The 19,676-nt window shown below is 56.0% G+C and overlaps 1 protein-coding gene across 3 annotated transcripts; it reads left to right on the top strand.

Annotated features, from left to right (window-relative positions):
* Nucleotides 1–329: 329 nt before the first annotated feature.
* On the top strand, nucleotides 330–16,837 carry TLE6 (TLE family member 6, subcortical maternal complex member). 3 transcript variants are annotated; one of them, XM_039466357.2, is made up of 17 exons: nucleotides 330–485; nucleotides 1,046–1,133; nucleotides 3,305–3,387; nucleotides 5,280–5,325; nucleotides 5,911–5,952; nucleotides 9,867–9,911; nucleotides 10,004–10,259; nucleotides 10,374–10,396; nucleotides 10,736–10,799; nucleotides 10,905–10,981; nucleotides 11,113–11,150; nucleotides 11,753–12,005; nucleotides 12,167–12,417; nucleotides 13,580–13,721; nucleotides 14,936–15,086; nucleotides 15,795–15,871; nucleotides 16,547–16,837. In XM_039466357.2, exons 2-17 carry the CDS (start codon nucleotides 1,083–1,085, stop codon nucleotides 16,649–16,651), a joined length of 1,704 nt encoding a protein of 567 aa, XP_039322291.1. In that variant the 5' UTR covers nucleotides 330–485; nucleotides 1,046–1,082; the 3' UTR covers nucleotides 16,652–16,837. The 3 variants fall into 3 exon arrangements, with proteins under 3 accessions (XP_039322291.1, XP_039322290.1, XP_074240921.1); XM_039466356.2 differs by having other exon boundaries at nucleotides 9,849–9,911; XM_074384820.1 differs by lacking the exon at nucleotides 1,046–1,133 and having other exon boundaries at nucleotides 9,849–9,911; nucleotides 16,547–16,836.
* Nucleotides 16,838–19,676: the final 2,839 nt, after the last annotated feature.

Below are 19,676 nucleotides of genomic sequence, written 5' to 3'. Positions count from 1 at the left end.
CCACCTATCCCTCCCGAAGTTCCACCTTCGGAGACTCAAGCCCCCACGCCCTCCTAAATATCCCCGCCCCAGCTGGGACTCCAAATTGCCCGTGGCTGTGCAATTCCACCTTCTCGGCAGCGGGACCGAAAGGGTTAAGCGGAGGCGCCTGGCTTGCTGAGTGACAGCTTGGCCGGCGGCTGGGGAGAGCCGACCAATCAGCAAAGGCGTACGCGACCCACGTGCGTATACGGCCTCGCGATTGGCCAGCGCCACCAGAGGCCTGCCCCCGGAGCCCGAACCCACGTGCAGCTACCGCGCCTTCATTGATCGGCTTCGCGGTCCAGGTGGCAGCTAGTTGGGACCTTTGGGCGGGGCGGGACGGGGCGGGGACAGGGAGGGACGGGGCGGCGCCCGATGGGTCAAATGGCCCCCGTGGAGGGAAAGAGGAGTTTCCTCTTTGCCTGAACTTGGCTGACCTCTGCTGCTTCCGCCCTGTGAGAGACGTGAGTTGCCAGGCGTGCTTCTGGGGGGTGGGGAGACTCCAAGGTTCCCGGGTCGGGGAAGGGGCTGCGGCAAGGAAGGAGCTGGGTGCTGCCGCAGGGATGGAGGTGGAGAGAGAGCATTTCTTCTGTCTGATGAATTACGCCTAGGGCACCTGGCTAACTCCTATTCATCCTTCAAAACCCCTTTCTAGTCATCTCCCTGTGCTTTAGGAAATTGTCTCAAAACTAAGGTTGAGGTTTGGCGACCTTTTCAGGGCTCCCTCATCCCTGACTGTCCCCAGCAGGGAGTGTACGTGTCCATCTCCATCTTCACCCCAACCTCCTAGAGTGAGGGATGGGGGGCAGGGCTCAGTTCTTTCTGGGGCTCCCCCCTCACACATCTGGGCAGCTGGAGGCATTGGTAAGTGAGGCCAAGACCTCGGGAACCCAGTGGGGAGCCGTAGGACTGGGTCGTATGGGGACTTACTAAACTGGGAGATGCAGGACGCCCCGGGCGTGGGTTCCCTCCCTGGCACTGTTTTATTTTCTGTCTCTCAGCATTTGCTGTCTCCTTGTTTCAGACTCTGGCTGAAGTCCTGGAGGCTTAACTGCCTGAAGATGACCTCTAGGGACCTGCCCAGTCCCCAGGGCACCCCAAAAGGCATTTTGGTGAGGAGGGCATGGGGTGGCATCAGCCCTCACGGGAAGCCCGGGCCCTATGCAGTTCGGCTCCTTTCTGAGCCTGTATCCACCTGTGACCTGGGCTGGCCCCATCCAGGCCTCACAGCTGAAGACAATACCAGTCACTGCTACACTCAAGACAGGTGCCAAGGAGCTGGGTTTTTTGTTTTTGTTTGTTTTTTAAAGTGAGTCCAGATCTGAAGGGAGCTGTTTTTTAAAAAAAATCAAGTGTAGGCTGGACATAGGGCCTCAGAACTGTCATCCCACTATCTTGGGAGGCGGAGGCAGAAGGATCACTTGAGCCTCGGAGTTTGAGGCCAGCCTGGACAACGTAGTGAGAACTCCGTTGCTACAAAAAATACAACTAAAAGAATCAGCGGGGCCTAGTGGCATGCCTCATGTAGTTCCAGCTACCTGGGAGCCTGAGGCAGGGAGTTTGCTTGAGCTTAAGGGGTTAGAGGCTACAGTGTGCCACTGTACTCCAGCATTGGTGTCGGTGAGATCCCATGGAAAAAACATATTTCAGCCGGGCGCGGTGGCTCAAGCCTGTAATCCCAGCACTTTGGGAGGCCGAGGCGGATGGATCACGAGGTCGAGAGATCGAGACCATCCTGATCAACATGGTGAAACCCCCGTCTCTACTAAAAATGCAAAAAACTAGCTGGGCGTGGTGGCACGTGCCTGTAATCCCAGCTACTCAGGAGGCTGAGGCAGGAGAATTGCCTGAACCCAGGAGGCAGAGATTGCAGTGAGCCGAGATCGCGCCATTACACTCCAGCCTGGGTAACAAGAGCGAAACTCCGTCTCAAAAAAAAAACAAAAACAAAACATATTTCAGCTTCTACTCACGTAAGTGATAACACCGGAACACAACACTTACTCAGTTATATCTTACAGCACGCCCCGCTCACTACACTTGACTTCCCGGAGATGACCATTTCTAAGTTTAGGCTCTCAGAGCTGAGCAAACTATTTTTTTTATAAAGGAGTCAGATGGTGGATATAGTATTTTATTTCGAGACCTTATTGAGTCTCCGTTTTGTCACCTAGGCTGGAGTGCAGTGGCAAGATTTCAGCTCACTACAACTTCCATCGCCTGGGTTCAAGTGGTTGTCCTGCCTCAGCCTCTCGAGTAGCTGGGATTACAGACGCCTGCCACCATGCCCAGCTAATTTTTCTATTTTTATTTTTATTTTATTATTTATGTATTTATTTTTTAAAGATGGGGTTTCTCCATGATGGCCAGGCTGCTCTTGAACTCCTGACCTCAGGTGATCCACCCACCTCGGCCTCCCAAAGTGCTAGGATTATAGGCGTCAGCCACCGCGCCCAGCATCAATTTTTCCATTTTTAGCAGAGACAGGGTTTGGCCATGTTGCCCAGGCTAGTCTCGAACTCTTGACTTCAGGTGATCGGTCCATCTCGGCTTCCCAAAGTGCTAGGATTGCAGGTGTGAGCTACCACGCCCAGCTCTAGCCTTCTGTTTTCAAAGATACTTCTAGCTTTATCTGCTAGCTTTATCACAAGAATGCTTCTAGCTTTATCACAAGAATGTGGTGAATATTTTAGACTTTAGGCCGAAGTACAAAATGGAAGATGCTCTTCTAGGTACTAAATTAACAAAAGAGAAAACAAATCCAGGTTTTAGGAAGCTCCACCCCACCTTCTACAAGGCTGGTCAAATTCCTTCAGCTTGTGTTACATTGCTGCAAAAGTGACTTAAAAAATGGCAAAAGCCAGCTGGGCACAGTGGCTCAGGCCTGTAATCGAAGCACTTCGGGAGGGCGAGGCGGGTGGATCCACCGGGGTCAGGAGTTTGAGACCAACCTGGCCAGCGTGGTGAAACCCCATCTCTACTGAAAATACAAAATATTAGCCAGGAGTGGTGGCGGGCACCTGTAATCCCAGCTACTCGGGAGGTGGAGGCAGAAGAATCGCTTGAACCTGGGAGGAAGATGTTTCAGTGAGCTGAGATCGAATGTCTGCTCTCTATCCTGGGCAACAAGAGCAAAACTCCATTTCAAACAAACAAAAAAAAGCGAAAACAGCAATGACTTTTGGACCAGCCTAATACTTGTACCTTGGTTGAGAGGGAGACCTGGGCGCTTGGGTGTCTGGGGCACTGTAAGTTTTACATAACCTTGCTTTGACGTCTCCAGCCTCATCCTGGGATGTCGAACTCCGAGAGCTCTCCACCGCTGAATTACCAGGGCATTCTAAATCAGCTTAAGCAGTTCCCCAGGTGAGAGCAATTCCAGGGGCTCGGGGAGGCGGTCTCACCTGCGACTCCTGGGAAGGAGTCCCACCTGGCCTTTCTCCTTAGGGTCCCAGTGAGTGGTCTAGGAGCTGCTGGCCCGAAAGACAGGCTCAGTAACAGGAAGCCATGCTGAAACCCAGCATGGAGAACCCAGCAACACCATCCCGGCTTTGGTTTAATATTTTTGACTTTCCTGTTTGACATGGATTTGGTGGTTTTCAATTTTTTACTTTTTTTTTTTTCAGACGGAGTTTCAATCTTGTTACCCAGGCTGGAGTGCAATGGCGCGATCTCAGCTCACCGCAACCTCTGCCGCCTGGGTTCAGGCAATTCTCCTGCCTCAGCCTCCTGAGTAGCTGGGATTACAGGCACGCGCCACGATGCCCAGCTAATTTTTTGTAGTTTTAGTAAAGACGGGGTTTCACCATGTGGACCAGGATGGTCTCGATCTCTTGACCTTGTGATCCACCCGCCTCGGCCTCCCAAAGTGCTGGGATTACAGGCGTGAGCCAACCGCGCCTGGCCCTTTTTTTAAAAGATGGGGTTTCACCATTTGGTCAGGTTGGTTTTGAACTCCTGACCTCAGGTGATCCTCCCACCTCGGCCTCCCAAAGAGCTAGGATTACAGGCGTGAGCCACCGCGCCCGGCCAGCTTTGAATTTTCTTGTTGAAAAAGACTGCAGGGCCTGGGTGCAGTGGCTCGCACCCATAATCCCAGCACTTTGGGAAGCAGAGGCAGGAGGATCACTGGAGCCCAGGAGTCCACTACCAGCCTTGGCAAAACTAACTAGATGCCACTTCATGTAAAAAAAAAAAAAAAGAAAAAAAAAGCCGAGTGTGGTGGTGTACACCTGTAGTCCCAGCTACTTTGGAGACTGAGGCAGGAGGATCATCTGAGCCCAGGAATTGGAGGCTGTAGTGAGCCGTGATTGTACCACTGCACCTTAGCCTGGCCAAAAGGGTGAGAGTCTGTTTGGGGGAAAAAAAAAAAAAAAAGAAAGTAGCCAGGTGAGGTGGCTCACGCCTGTAATCCACATGACTTAGGGTAAGTTATTTGTAAGGGTTCCTGTGGCTTTCGGTTTCTCGTATTTAAAAATGGAGCCAGGCCAGGCATGATGGCTCACAACTGTAATCCCAGCACTTTGGGAGGCCAGGGTTGGCAGATCACCTCAGGTCAGGAGTTTGAGACCAGCCTGGCCAAGATGGTGAGACCCTGTCTCTACTAAAAATACAAAAATTAGCTGGGCGTGGTGCCAGGCGCCTATAATCCTGGCTACTCTGGAGGCTGAGGCAGGAGAATCGCTTGAACCCGGGAGGCGGAGGTTGCTGAGATAGTGCCACTGCCCTCCAGCCTGGGCAACAAAGTGACACTCCATCTCAAAAAAAAAAAAAAAAAAAAAGTGGCTGAGCTTAATGGCTCTTGCCTGTAATCCCTACACTTGGGGAGGCTGAGGAGGGTGGCTTGCCTGGGGTCAGGAGTTTGAGACCAGCCTGGCCACCATGGTAAAACGCTGTCTCTACTAAAAATACAAAAATTAGCCAGGTGTGGTGGCGGGCACCTGGAATCCCAGCTACTCGGGAGGCTGAGGCAGGAGAATTCGCTTGAACCCGGGAGGCGGAGGTTGCGGTGAGCCAAAATCGCGCCATTGCCCTCCAGCCTGGCAACAGAGTGAGACTCTGTCTCAAAAAAACAACACAGAAGGATCGGCTGCATTAAAGTCTTACTGAACTTCTGGACACTGCCTTAAACATGGCTGCACAAGCCACTGGCTTACAGCGTCATGAGGACCTTCCACAGGGGTTCAGGGCGCTGCTCACTCTGGGGAAGGGGCCCTGTAGCCACAGGTCCTCCAGCCTCTCCTCCTCTCCCCTCTCAGGTTTTCTCCCTGTTTCACTGCAGAGTTGGAGAGCATTTACAGTTCGGTGAGCCAGACCCCGGGGGCCCCCACCAGGGAGGGCGGAACTGGGGCGAGCTGAGACGATGGCTCTGGTCCTGCCTCCTGAGAGCCCTAGAAACACTGCTGTCCTCCAGGCGCGGTGGCTCACGCCTGTGATCCCAGCATTCTGGGAAGCCGAGGCGGGTGGATCACCTCAGGTCAGGAGTTCAAGACCAGCCTGACCAACATGGAGAAACCCCCGTCTCTACTAAAAATACAAAATTAGCAGGGCGTGGGAGTGCACTCCTGTCATCCCAGCTACTTGGGAGGCTGAGGCAGGAGAATCACTTGAACCCGGGAGTCCCAGGCTTGAGCCTGGGAGGCGGAGGTTGCAGTGAGCCTAGATTGCACCACTGTACTCCAGCCTGGGCAACAGTGCAAGACTCTGAAGAAACAAGGGGCCATACATGAGCGTAGTGGGAAAGTAAAATGGACAACAAGGTGAAAACAAAGATTTCTAAAGGTGGGGGTGGGGGTGGAGTAGGGACCAGAGAGGTACAGCAGCTTGCCCCGGGTCACACAGCATTCACACCCGGACCACCTTGTGATGGGATCCCTTTTGTCTTTCCAGCTGCACAAGATCCAGCAGGACGTGGCTGAACATCACAAGCAGGTGGGTGACCGAGGAGCTCGGGGCGCGGCTCTCCCTCCATGGAAGGCATGAGAATGGACGGAGGGGGGTGCCGGGCGTGGTGGCTCACAACTGGAGTCCCAGCACTTTGGGAGGCTGAGGCAGGCAGATCACGAGGTCAGGAGTTCGAGACCAGCCTGGCCAACATGGTGAAACCCCGTCTCCACTAAAAATACAAAAGTGAGCTGGGCGTGGTGGAGGGCGCCTGTACGCCCAGTGCTTGGGAGGCTGAGGCAGGAGAATCGCTTGAACCCCAGAGGTGGAGGCTGCAGTGAGCCGAGGTCGTGGGAGCCATGAAGGGCTTCGGGCAGAGGAGAGCTGGGTCTTGACTTGGTATCCACCATGATACTGGTGGAGCCCCTGCCCTGGGGGTGCAGCCTCAGCCTGTCTCTGAGCCTCTTCCGGCAGAGGGGGAGTCCTGCTCGGCCCGCTCCCTGGGCCTCTGCACCGCCCCATGACCCTCTGCAGGCCGGTTGCTTTGGACAGAGCCTGTGCTGGCTGTGCTCCTCTGTGCTCCTCTGCATGTCTGATTACTGAAGCGGAGACGTATCACATGGGATGGGGGGAAGGTCTGCACGGGGAGCGGGGGCACCCAGGCTCCCACCTGCCAGCCCAGGGCGCCCGGCCCAAGCTGAAATGTGCCTTCCAGGCCTGCTTGTCCTCCTGCACCTGGCCTCTTCTCCCGGGTGCTGGCAGGATTTTCCGCCTGAGCCAGATGTAACTGGCAGGGGCCCAGGGCCTGCGGGGGGGATGCGGGGGGCAGCGGAGGGAACAGGGTGAAGGGGGGTCAGGAAGCAACCAAAACATGGTTATTCATTCAACAGATATTTCTCCGCCACCTGCTTGCCAAATACTATTGTGGAAGCCAGGAATATAGCAAAGAAGAACCCAGAGCTTCCCACCCGTGGGGCGAGGGGGGAGGACCGGGGGACAGCCGTGGGGGTGGGGGAGCTGCCCCAAGGGGCCTAGTGAGGCCGGGATGGGCGAGGGTTGCCGTTCAGGGAGGTCAGGGAAGGCTCTCTAGAAGGTCACATCTGAGTGAATGCTTGAAAGACGTCGGAGAGGAAGTGTGGCTGGCTGCGATGGGAGGGGTATTTGAGCCAGAGGCCACAGCCTGTGCCAAGGCCCTAGGGCAGCCTGGCGCTGAAGGTACAGAGGAGGCCTGTGTGGCCGGAGCAGCGTGCGAGGAAAACTTGGGCTGTAACCCCGAGGAGAGGAGGTGGGAGCCATGGAGGGCTGCAGACAGAGGGCAGGCCCGGCTACTGCGGAGAGGACTGGGATGAGGGCAGAAGCCGGGGACCCGGTTAGGACAGCCCAGATGTGGAACACTGGCTGCTGAGCGGTGGGAGGTCACTGAATAATTGGGGATGTGTTTTTGGGAGGAACCTGACCACAGCTGACCATCAGGACGCAGTGGGTGAGGGCCCCAGTGAGCCACTTCAGACGCAGCTGGACCCAGGAGGGTCCCTGCCCAGCCCCCACGGCACGAGGCCCCAGGACGCGGTGGCCCAGCCTGGCCTGCGGTCCCCGGCAGCCTGCTTCCGGTTCCCTGTTTCCCAGCCTGCTTTTAAAAATCCCCCTCCTCCCCCAGCCCGCCTGCCCGCTCCCCGGGGAGGGCCCGCTAGCAGGCAGAAGCCAGCCACACTTCTCATGCTGAGCACATTAAAGGGCCGGTAAATTGCACTTTAACGAGGCGGGGTGAATTGCAAAGGGCTCCCCTGGGCCTTGCCGCCGCTGGGCGGGCTCCGCTGGGAAATCCATCATGGGCCGCCCCAGGAGGCAGCAGCCTGGAGCCCCCCTCCCAGGGCTCCAATGGAAGGCCCCCCCCTCCAGCCCCCTCCCTCCATCATCCCACTGAGACAGACGGGCAGCCTGCATGTTGAACGAACTTAGAGATAAGATCACTCGGGTTGCTTGTTTTTTTTCCTGTCTTTTGTTTTGCTGGATCACAGGCTGGAGTGCGGTGGCACAATCTCGCTTCACCACAACCTCCGCCTCCCAGGTTCAAGCGATTCTCCTGCCCCAGCCTCCCAAGTAGATGGGATTACAGGCACGCGCCACCATGCCTGACTAATTTTTGTATTTTTAGTAGAGACGGCGTTTCGCCATGTTGGCTGGCCTCGAACTCCTGACCTCAGGTGATCCGTCCCCCTTGGCCTCCCAAAGTGCTGGGATGACAGGTGTGAGCCACTGTACCTGGCCAGTTTCTTTATACTTTGAACGTGGCTGTTAGACATTCCATGTACATGACTGTTCTATTAATGTATGTGTGATTCCAGTTGTACTGGGTGGTGTTGATCTAGGCGTTCCTCTTTTTACTGGGAAACTATATTCACATTTGGGGTTGGCAGTGGTCAGATAGCGTGTGCTGTTTTCCTTGTTTAAATAAAAATACGAGGCCAGGGCCAGTGGCTCAGGCCTATAATCCCAGCACTTTGGGAGGCCGAGGCAGGAGAATCGCCTGAGGTCAGGAGTTCAAGACCGACTGGCCAAGGTGGTGAAACCCAGACTCTACAAAAAAAAAAAAAAAAAAAAAAAAAAAATCAGCCAGGTGTGGTGGTGGGCACCTATAATCCCAGCTGCTTGGGAGGCTGAGGCAGGAGAATCGCTTGAACCCGGGAGGCAGAGGTTGGAATGAACCGAGACGGTGCCACTGCACTCAAGTCAGGGCGAAAGAGTGAGGCTCCATTTTAAAAAAAAAAAAAAAAAAAAAAGGCTGGGCGCGGTGGCTCACGCCTGTAATCCAAACACTTTGGAGGCCAAGGTGGGCAGATCACCCTAGGTCGGGAGTTCAAGACCAGCCTGACGAACATGGTGAAACCCCGTCTTTAAAAAAAAAAAAAAAAAAGATGACATATGCCAGATGTGGAAGGCTGGGTGTGGTGGCTTATGCCTGTTACCCCAACACTTTGGGAGGAAGAGGTGGGAGGGTTGCTGGAGGCCAGGAATCCAAGAACAGGCTAGGTGACATGACGAGACCCCCATTTCTTTTTTTTCTTTTTTTTTTTTTTTTTTTCGAGACGGAGTTTCGCTCTTGTTACCCAGGCTGGAGTGCAATGGCGCGATCTGGGCTCACCGCAACCTCCGCCTCCTGGGTTCAGGCAATTCTCCTGCCTCAGCCTCCTGAGAAACTGGGATTACAGGCACGCGCCACCATGCCCAGCTAATTTTTTGTATTTTTAGTAGAGACGGGGTTTCACCATGTTGACCAGGATGGTCTCAATCTCTCGACCTCGTGATCCACCCGCCTCGGCCTCCCAAAGTGCTGGGATTACAGGCTTGAGCCACCACGCGCGGCAAGACCCCCATTTCTATAAAAATGTGTTTAAATTAGCTGAGTGTTAGCTCCCCGCTACTAGGGAGGCTGAGATGGGAGGATCACTTGAGCCTGGGAGGTTGAGGCTGCAGTGAGCTGTCATCACGCCACCGCACTCCAGTCTGATGTCAGAGCAAGATGTTACCTGCAGATGGTAGATGAAGCCGGGCGCGGTGGCTCACCCACGTAACCCCAGCACTTTGGGAGGTTGAGGCGGGCAGATCACCTGAGGTCAGGAGTTTGAGACCAGCCTGGCCAACATGGTGAAAGCCTGTCTCTCCTACAAACACAAAAATTAGCTGGGCTTGGTGGTGGGCCCCTGTAGTCCCAGCTACTCAGGAGGCAGAGGCAGGGGAATCTTGTGAATCTGGGAGGCAGAGGTTACAGTGAGCTGAGACTGTGCCACCACACTCCAGCCTGGTGACAGAGCGAGACTCTGTCTCAAAAAATATATATATAAATATGTACATACTCCCAATTACAGGTAGGGATGATTTTGCTGTAGGGCTGAAAGCCTTAAATGGAACAATGGTTAATTGTTCTGCTGCCAACCTTTCTTCAGATAGGAAACTTCTTACAGATTGTGGAGAGCTGCAGCCAGCTCCAGAGTCTCCATGCGGATGAGGTGGGTTTCTGGGTCTCGGAGGAGGGGAGGGGACAGGCCTGGGTGAAGGGTACATCCTTGAGGCTCTCACCACCGTGTTCCTGGCCGGCCAGGTGTCGCCTGCTGAACCAGTCAGCCCTGGGACGCCCCTGCGCGTGGAGGACCGGACCCCGCAGAAGTCCAACTTTGAGGACCTCATGGCCGGCAGGTCCTCCCACTGGCTCCGGGAGTCTTTGGGGGCTGACCACGAGCCAGAGACCCAGCTGTTGTGGGACAAGGAGGCTTGGTTTTGGCACGATGCTCTGACCGAGAAACTCTGGCAGATTTTTGCCCACATCCGGGACGAGAAGGAGATGCCCCGAGACGGGCGTGAGTGTCCCCGCGGGCGGGGGGGAGAGGGGTGGCCGCGGGCTGCGTCCCAGGGGCTGTGTGATGAACGCTGGTGTTCTCTCCCTGTCCCCCTCCTCCTCTCCGTTGTCACAGCGACAGAACAGGCACCAGGCCTGGTGAGTGAACGGCCTTGGCTCTGCCCAAAGTGGGGGGCTTCCGGGCGGCACTGGGGCTCCCCCATCTCAGGGCACTGGGGTTCCTGTGGGATTTGTCTTCTGTCTTGCCCTTTGGGTCCCCTCCAGGGGGGACTGGGGTGATCCAGGAGGCTGCACTGGAGCACCCCAGGACCCACAGCCCAGGGCTTCCGGGACTCTCTACGCTGAACTCTGCCTGGAGCAGGAGATGGGACCCCAGGCAGCTGACGCACCCCGTGCTCGTGACGAGTCCCTGAGGTTTTCTGGTGCCAACAGGCAGCTCAGCAGGCCTGATGAGACTTTCCCATTTCCCACGGGCAGGAAAGCAAGGCGCCACGATCCTCTAGTCCAGGAACAGACCCGGGTCCCGCTGACGATGCCTCGGGTAATCCCCGTGGGCAGGGGCCGACTCCCGGGATGGGGTTGGGTGGGGCAGCCTGCACCTGGGAGCCAACGCGTGCTGCTGAGCCCCTCCCATTCTCTCCACTAGCCCCGAGGCCACCTGAGACCACCTCCGGCTTCCCTGAGGGTCCCCGAGAAGGGAGCACAGGCTGGGGTGCAGTCCAGGTGAGCCCCAGGCCTGAGCTGGTGGCCCAGCGTGAAGGCTGCCCAGGTGGGGTAGAGGAGGTGGGCACAGATGGGGGGACGGGGGGGGAGGATGGGAGCAGCTGTGATCTCCCCCTCCCCACCGCCTGCAGGAACCTCCTAGAAGAGCCTCTCCGTTTCTGCAGCCCATGTAAGTGTCTGCACTGTTTGCTTCTGGGTAGGGTGAGGGGCAGCAGGAATTCCATCCCGTCAGCACCTCTGTCCGAGGCACACAGAGGGGACCAGAGGTGTGAGATTTTCTCCCCCTTTCCCGTCACTGCTCTGCCCTTCTCTCCAACAGCAGCTGTGCAAGGGTCACAGGATCTCTGCCCCAACACTGTGCTCAAGGCATTTGGGGAAGACGTTTCCATAGACCGGGGTGGGGCATGGCTGTGTTCGAACTGGATGCAGACTGTCCCAACCTTGTGGAGTGATGCTGGGAGAATCCAGATGGGCAAAGAAAGCTTTTCTGGGCAGGGGCATAATAGCTAGGACCCTAAAGGATGAATAGGAGTTCTCCCTTGTGGGGCAAAGCAGTCCAGGAAGAAGGCAGAAATACATGGAGGGCCGTGATAAAGGGATAATGCTTGAAGGAATGTGAGCAGGACTTTTGGGGAGTCTGATAAAACAAGGCCCGAGGGGGGACCCCAACATCTGAAAAAGATTGAAGCCCCTCCAGGGCTTGATGTGTGGTTCCCACTGTACCAAGGAGCCCACAGGCAGGCCAGTTACCCCGAGATCTCCCCTCCCAAGATCCTGGGACCCTGAGGACTTTGAAGATGCGTGGGAGAGGCCGGATGCCTTGCCCGGGCAAGCTCGGAGACTCGCTGTCCCGTGCAAAATGGAGCAGATGAGGATTCTGGTCCACGGGGAACTTGTGGTCGCCACAGCCGTTAGCAGCTTCACGCGACACGCATTCACCTGTGGCAGGAAAAGCATCAAGGTCTGGAGTCTGACAGGCCAGGTGGCTGAAGACAGGTTCCCTGAGAGCCACCTGCCTGTACAGGTGAGGGTGGCCTGAACTTCCAGGGTTTCAGGGCTTCCAGGAACAAGGGGCATAAAAGCTAGGACCCTGAAGGATGAATAGGAGTTCGACCTCGTGGGGCAAAGCAGTCCAGGCAGAATGCCACCGGGAGTGACAGCTCACACTGACTCTGCCCATCACAGACCCCTGGGGCCTTCCTGCGCACCTGCCTGCTGTCCTCAAACAGTAGGAGCCTGTTGGCGGGGGGCTACAACCTGCCCAGCGTGAGCGTGTGGGACCTGGTGGCGCCCTCCCTGCACGTGAAGGAGGAGTTGCCCTGTGCTGGTCTCAACTGCCAGACCCTGGCCGCTGACCTGGATGCCAACCTGGCCTTCGCCGGCTTCACCAATGGCGTGGTCAGGATCTGGGACGTGCGGGACCAGAGCGTGGTCAGGTGCGTTCGGGGGGTGGGCATGGGCGGCGGCCTGTTTCCAGCGTCCCCTAGCCACCTCTGCCCGCCTTCCTGCCGCCACCCGAGCCTGGGGTGCGGCACTGTCACAGCCAGAACCCCTTGCCACCTTGAACCTGCATTTCAGAAAGTCGGAAGTGCGGATTTGAACCTTCGCTGCACTGTGTTCCTTGCGGCTCAGGGCATCTTTCTTTTTTTCTGCTTTGGTTTCTTCAGCTGGACACAGGCTGTGACAGCCCCAAGCTCAAAGGATTCTTAGAAGGGGAAACTGGGGCAATGAGCTGTAAAAATACCAAACAGTAGGCCAGGTGTGGGGGCGCAGACGTGTAAACCCAGCACTTGGGGAGGTCAAGACGGGAGTCTTGCTTGAGGCCCGGAGTTCGAGATCAACCTAGGTCACATAATGAGACCCCCATCTCTTTATTTTTGAGACAGTCTGGCTCTGTTGCCCAGGCTGGAGTGCAGTGGTGTGTTCTTGGCTCACTGCAACTTCCACCTCCCTGGTTCGAGCAATTCTCCTGCCTCAGCCTCCAGAGTAGCTGGGATTACAGGCGCCCGCCACCACACTGAGCTAATTTTTGTATTTTTAGTAGAGGCGCGGGGTTCCACCATGTTGGCCAGGCTGGTCTCGAACTCCTGATCTCATGATCCACCCCCCTCAGCCTGCTGGGATTACAAGCGTGAGCCAGTGTGCCCAGCTCCCATCCCTATTTAAAAAAAAAAAAAAAAAAAAATATATATATATATATATATATATATATATATATACACAAATTAAAAAATACAAAACAGGCCATGCACGGTGGCTCACGCCATATAGATTTGCAGAAAGCAATGGCTGACAAAGAATACAGCACACCACGTGCTTGAGGGGATTCCTGCTGACCCGCTTCGCAGCTCGGGTGGACTCGGGGTAGAAGAGGCATGGGGAGGTCCCAGTGGACGGAGGAGGGAGGCTGGGGGCTGGGAGGGGCCGGCACTGGATCCTCTGTCCATTTTCTGCCAACTTTGACACACGCTTCGTGAAGGCAGAGATGGCTGGGTGGTGGCACTGTCCCTGTGATGCCCAAACATACTGACCAGTGTTTCCAGGGGCCCAAACCTCAAAGTCTTGGCTTGACTGCCTCCTGATGTGCCTTCTGGCTAGGGACCTCAGGGGTTTTCCTGACGGAGTGAAAGACATCGCGGTCAAAGGTTACAGCATCTGGACTGGGGGCCTGGATGCCTGCCTGCGGTGCTGGGATCAGAGGAGTATCACGAAACCTCTGGAATACCAGTTCGAGTCCCAGGTGCGGAGGCCGGGATGGGGTCCGCTTGGCTAGGCATCCTCTGATCCTCAGATTAGAAAACGTGGTCAGCCAGGCACAGTGGCTCACACCTGCAACCCCAGTACACACCTGTAATCCCAGCTGCTCGGGAGGCTGAGGCAGGAGAATCCCTTGAGCCCGGGAGGCGGAGGTTGCACTGAGCCAAGATCACACCACAACATTCTAGTCTGGGTGACTAAGCATGACTCTGTCAAAAAAAAAAAAAAAAAAAAACTTTATCTATTTAAAGACAGGGTTTCACCATGTTGGTCAGGCTGGTCTTGAACTCCCGACCTCAGGTGATCCACCCGCCTTGGCCTCCAAAGTGCCTGGATTACAAGCGTGAGCCACCACGCCCGGCCAAAAAAAAAAAATTCTTTACTGCATAAATAAACACTCGGCCAGGTGCAGTGGCTCACGCCTGTAATCCCAGCACTTTGGAGGCCTAGGCAGGCGGATCACGAGATCAAGATGGGGCCATCCTGGCCAACATAGTGAAACCCTGCCTGTACTTAAGAGGCCGGGCGTGGTGGCTCAGGCCTGTAATCCCAGCTACTGGGGAGACTGAGGCAGGATAATCGCTTGAACCCAGGAGGTGGAGGTTGCAGTCAGTTGAGATCACGCCACTGCACCCCAGGCTGGTGACAGAGCGAGACTCTGTTTAAAAAAAAAAAAAAAAAAAAAGGCCGGGCGCGGTGGCTCAAGCCTGTAATCCCAGCACTTTGGGAGGCCGAGGCGGGTGGATCATGAGGTCGAGAGATCGAGACCATCCTGGTCAAGATGGTGAAACCCCGTCTCTACCAAAAATACAAAAAATTAGCTGGGCATGGTGGCACGTGCCTGTAATCCCAGCTACTCAGGAGGCTGAGGCAGGAGAATTGCCTGAACCCAGGAGGCGGAGGTTGCGGTGAGCCGAGATCGCGCCATTGCACTCCAGCCTGGGTCACAAGAGCGAAACTCCGTCTCAAAAAAAAAAAAAAAAAGCTGTGTTGGGTATAAAAGTAGGGAAGACTGTGCCCATGTTACAGACCAACAAACTGAGGCACAGATACGAAGTGACTTGGCCCAGGGCTGTGCAGCTAGGAAGGGGTCAGGCACTCGGCCTCCAGGATAGGACCCCAGTCTCCTGCCTACCTTTTGGGCCAGGCTGGGACCTAACCAGGTTTGTCCCTCCCCACTGCCCTTTCATTACCCAGATAATGAGCCTGTCCCACAGCCCCCAGGAGGACTGGGTGCTGCTGGGCATGGCCAACGGCCAGCAGTGGCTGCAGAGCACCAGTGACAGCCGGCGGCAGCTGGTGGGGCAGAAAGACGGTGTCGTCCTGAGCGTCAAGTTCTCCCCCTTTGGTAAGTGGCCGGCGGAAGGTGGGGGGACTCCCCCGAAGCCCCCAGCCTCCCACAGGACCCCATCCAATGCCAGCTCCCCACCCGACCCTCTAGGATACCTCAAAACCCTTCTGGAGGCTGGGTGTGGTGGCTCACGCCTGTAATCCCAGCACTTTGGGAGGCCGAGGCGGGCGGGTCACCAGAGGTCAGGAGTTCGAGACCAGCCTGACCAACGTGGAGAAACCCCGTCTCTACTAAAAATAGAAAAATAAGCCAGGTGTGGTGGCACGTGCCTGTAATCACAGCTCGGGAGCTGAGATCACACCATTGCACTCCAGCCTGGGCAACAAGAACAAAACTGTCTCCCCCGCTGCCCCCCAAAAAACGCTACTCCAGTACCGGCACCAAGCCAGTATCCTGGTATCTCTGCAACTACTCGGGAGGCTGAGGCAGGGGTATTGCTTGAACCCGGGAGCTGGAGGTTGCAGTGAGCCGAGATCAGGCCATTGCACTCCAGCCTGGGCGACAAGATCAAAACTATGCCTCCAACCGCCCCCCTCCCCCACAACAATCAAACAACAACCGTTCCATAGCAGACAGCAATTCTGGGCTGTTCCTCCAGGGGGATGGGGTGGGGGGTGTGTCTGGGCCCTGCCCCTCCCCCACCTGGTCCTCCCACCACCTTCAGCGGCTCGGGTCACCATGAGCGTATACCCTTGTTCCTCCCAGGCCAGTGGTGGGCGAGCGTGGGGATGGACGGCTTGCTCGGCATCTACAGCATGCCAGTGGGGACAAACGTGTTCCAGGTACTACGGGGTGGGCTGGGGGTGGGCATGGTGGCGCGTGCCTGTAATCCCAGCTACTGGGGAGGCTGAGGCAAAAGAATTGCTTGAACCCAGGAGGTGGAAGTTGCAGTGAGCTGAGATGGTGCCACTGCACTCCAGCCTCGTGACAGAGCCAGACTCTGTCTAAAAAAAAAAAAAAAAAATTACCCAGTCATGGTGGCTCACACCTATAATCCCAGCATATTGGGAGGCTGAGGCAGGAAGATCCCTTGTGGTTATCATTTCAAGACCAGCCTGGCCAATACAGTGAGACCCCATCTCTAAAAAACTCAGAAAAGGCCAGGCAGGGTGGCTCACACCTGTAATCCCAGCACTTTGGGAGGCCGAGACGGGTGGATTGTCTGAGCTCATGAGTTCAAGACCAGCCTGGGCAACAGAAAAATTAGCTGGGCGTGGGTGGCGGCGTGCACCTGTAGTCCCAGCTACACGGGAGGCTGAGGCAGGAGAACTGCATGAACCCGGGAGGCGGAGGCTGCAGTGAGCCGAGATGGCGCCACCACGCTCCAGCCTGGGCAACAACGGAGCAAGACCGTCTTGTCTTCTCGGAAGAGACCATGCCTCATGCTTGAGCTAACGGGTAAAGACCAGGGGTGTGCGAGCCCTTCCCCAGCTCGGTGCCTACGGTTCCCCCTTCAGGTACCCGAGACGTCCCCGATCCTGTGCTGTGACATCTCGTCCAACAACCGCATCATTGTCGCCGGCTTCAGGGAGCACGCCTCCGTGTACCAGATGACCTACTGAGGGCCCTCGCGGCCGGCCCCCGCCTCTTTCTTCCCCCAATTGGCGGTCGTGGTGGAGGGAGGTGGGGAAGGCTCTCCTACCGTGTTGAAAAACCCCCTCTGGGGTGAGCAGACTGACTGCTGTCACGCCTAATAAAGCATCCAGGAAAAGCAGAGTGGCCGTGTCCTGTCCTCTGAAGGGGAAGGGGCCTTCCGTCCCGTCCCTGCTCATCTCATGGAAATTTGGAAGGACTTGATCATCCCGCCTGGAGGCTCTTAGCCTTTTTTTTTTTTTTTGCAGGATCTCTGTCACGTAGCCTGGAGTGGCTTCACGGGGACCCTGAGTCCTCTCCATCCTCCTGCCTCAGCCTCTTGAGGAGCCAAGATGGCACACGTGCACACCATGCCCGGCTGGTCTAATCTTAGAGGCTGGGCGCACTGCCTCACACCTGTAATCCCAGCACTTTGGGAGGGCGAGGCAGACAGACCATTTGAGGTGGGGTGTTAAGAGACCGGCCTGGGCAACACCGTGAAACCCCGTGTGTACTAAAAACACAGAGATTAGCTGGGGATGGTGGTGCACACCTGTAGGCCCAGGTGCTCGGGAGGCTGAGGCAGGAGAATCGCTTGAACCCAGGAGCCGGAGGTTGCGGTGAGCGGAGATCACGCTTCAGTACCACAGCCTGGGCAACAGAGGCTACATCTCAAAATCACAGAATCGCAACATTTTATGTAGAGATAGGGTCCTCTTGTGTTGCCCGGCTGGTCTCAAACTCAGGGATCCTTGCACCACACCCTCCCAAAGTGCTGGGATCACAAGTGAGAGCCACAGCGCCCGGTCCTCTGAGCTCCAAACCCAGGGCTCATGTGAAACATTCTTTGCAGGCTGGGTGTGGTGGCTCACACCTGTAACCCCAGCATTTAGGGAGGCTGAGGTGGGTGGATCACGAGGTCAGGAGATGAAGACCATTCTGGCCAATGTGGTAAAGCCCTGTCTTTATTAAAAACACAAAAATTAGCCTGGCCTGGGGGTAGGTGCCTGTCATCCCAGATAACTCAGGAGGCTGAGGCAGGAGAATCTCAAACCCAGGAGGTGGAGGTTGCGGTAAGCCAAGGTCAGCGCCACTGCACCCCAGCCTGTACACAGTGTGACTCTGTCTCAAAAAAAAAAAAATTCTTTGCAGGCCAAGCACTGTGGCTCATACCTGTAAGCTAAGAGTCTAGTCATGGCCACAGACTCCCTGACTTGGGGAGTGGATCGACATTTCTGCCACCGTGAGCAGTTCCAATCCCGTGCGACGTATCAGCTGTGATCCCAGGAATCATGTGAGTGGTCCTTCCCCAGACACGTCCTATTTAACCAATGGGCCTCCCAGGGGGTGACTGTGCCCCCAAGGGAACCTAGGCGATGGCTGGGGGCATTTCCGGTTGGCATGACTTTCAGGGTACCCCTGGCATGGAATGGGTGCGGACAGGGACACTGCTCACCACCCTGTGGTGCCCAGGACAGCCCCACCCTAGAAAACAGTCCCGTTCTGCTGTCCACAGTGCTAAGGTTGACATGAGTTTCCAGTAGCTTCAAGGGCCAGCCGCCTTCCCACACTAATTAGTGCTCTGGAAATGCCACATCCCCACTCTTTTCCAAGCTAGGAAGGGGCCCCGATGTCAACGGGTTCCTTAATTCAGATAATTATTCCTTTCCTGCGTTATCTCCAGAAATGTCCGCCAGGGCACGCCTTCTGTTGTCATCAGGAACCCTCCCATCTCCTTCTAGAACTTTCCCAGCGGCATCTGTGCTCCACCCAAAGGATGCTGCTTTAAACTTTTTTTTTTTTTTTTTAAAGAGATGGGATCTAGGCCGGGCGCGGTGGCTCATGCCTGTAATCCCAGCACTTTGGGAGGCTGAGGCGGGTGGATCACAAGGTCAAGAGATCGAGACCATCCTGGTCAACATGGTGAAACCCCGTCTCTACTAAAAATACAAAAAATTAGCTGGGCATGGTGGGGTGTGCCTGTAATCCCAGCTACTCAGGAGGCCGAGGCAGGAGAATTGCCTGAACCCAGGAGGCGGAGGTTGCGGTGAGCCGAGATCGCGCCATTGCACTCCAGCCTGGGTAACAAGAGCGAAACTCCATCTCAAAAAAAAAAAAAAAAGAGAGATGGGATCTCACTATATTGTGCAGGCTGGCCTCGACCTCCGAGCTTCAGCAATCCTCCTGCCTCAGCCTCCCAAAATGCCGGGATGACAGACGTGAGCCCCAGCACTGGTGCTAACGCATGCTGTACGTGGGAACCCGCGTGAGTTTCAGAACATAGGTCTGACTACCCCGGCCCTCCCCGATCGCCACTGAAGCCCCCTCTGCAGGCCTCGCTCTGCGGGACCCTGCTGCCTTTTGGGTGACCCCCAGGCCAAGCACCCCTTTGCCTCTGAGACATCAAACCTGCCATTCCCTTCTCCCAAGCAGTCGTCCGTTGGTGCTCCCAGGGGCTGTTTCTCATGCTTCAGTGGTCAGCTTACCCCTCCCCTCTGCCGGGCGGTAACGTTTGCTCAGCCCTTCACCATGAGCCGGGCTCGTAGAAACCGAGTCCAGCAGGCGGTGTGGCTACACTGAATAGCGTTGCTCTGCCCTTTGGTCCCCCTACGCCTTGTACTTAGGTAGAATCTTGGGTTTTTCTTTTACGTCGAAGTCTCGCTCTTGTCCCACAGGCTGGAGTGCAGTGGCGCCATCTCGGCTCACCACAACCTCCGCCTCCGTGGTTCAAGCCATTCTCCTGCCTCAGACTCGTGGGTAGCTGGGATTTCAGGTACCTGCCACCATGTACAGCTAATTCTTGTATTTTTAGTAGAGACCAGGTTTTACCCTGTTGGCCAGGCTGGTCTCAAACTCCTGACCTCAGGTGATCCACTCACCTCAGCCTCACAAAGTGCTGGGATGAGAGGTGTGAGCCACCACACCCAGCCAGGGGTAACCTTTTTTTTTTTTTTTTTTGAGACGGAGTTTCGCTCTTGTTACCCAGGCTGGAGTGCAATGGCGCGATCTCGGCTC

This window comes from Saimiri boliviensis, chromosome 14 (genome assembly GCF_048565385.1).
Source record: "Saimiri boliviensis isolate mSaiBol1 chromosome 14, mSaiBol1.pri, whole genome shotgun sequence".
NCBI lineage: Eukaryota > Metazoa > Chordata > Mammalia > Primates > Cebidae > Saimiri > Saimiri boliviensis.
This window is presented reverse-complemented; position numbering and strand designations above follow the sequence as displayed.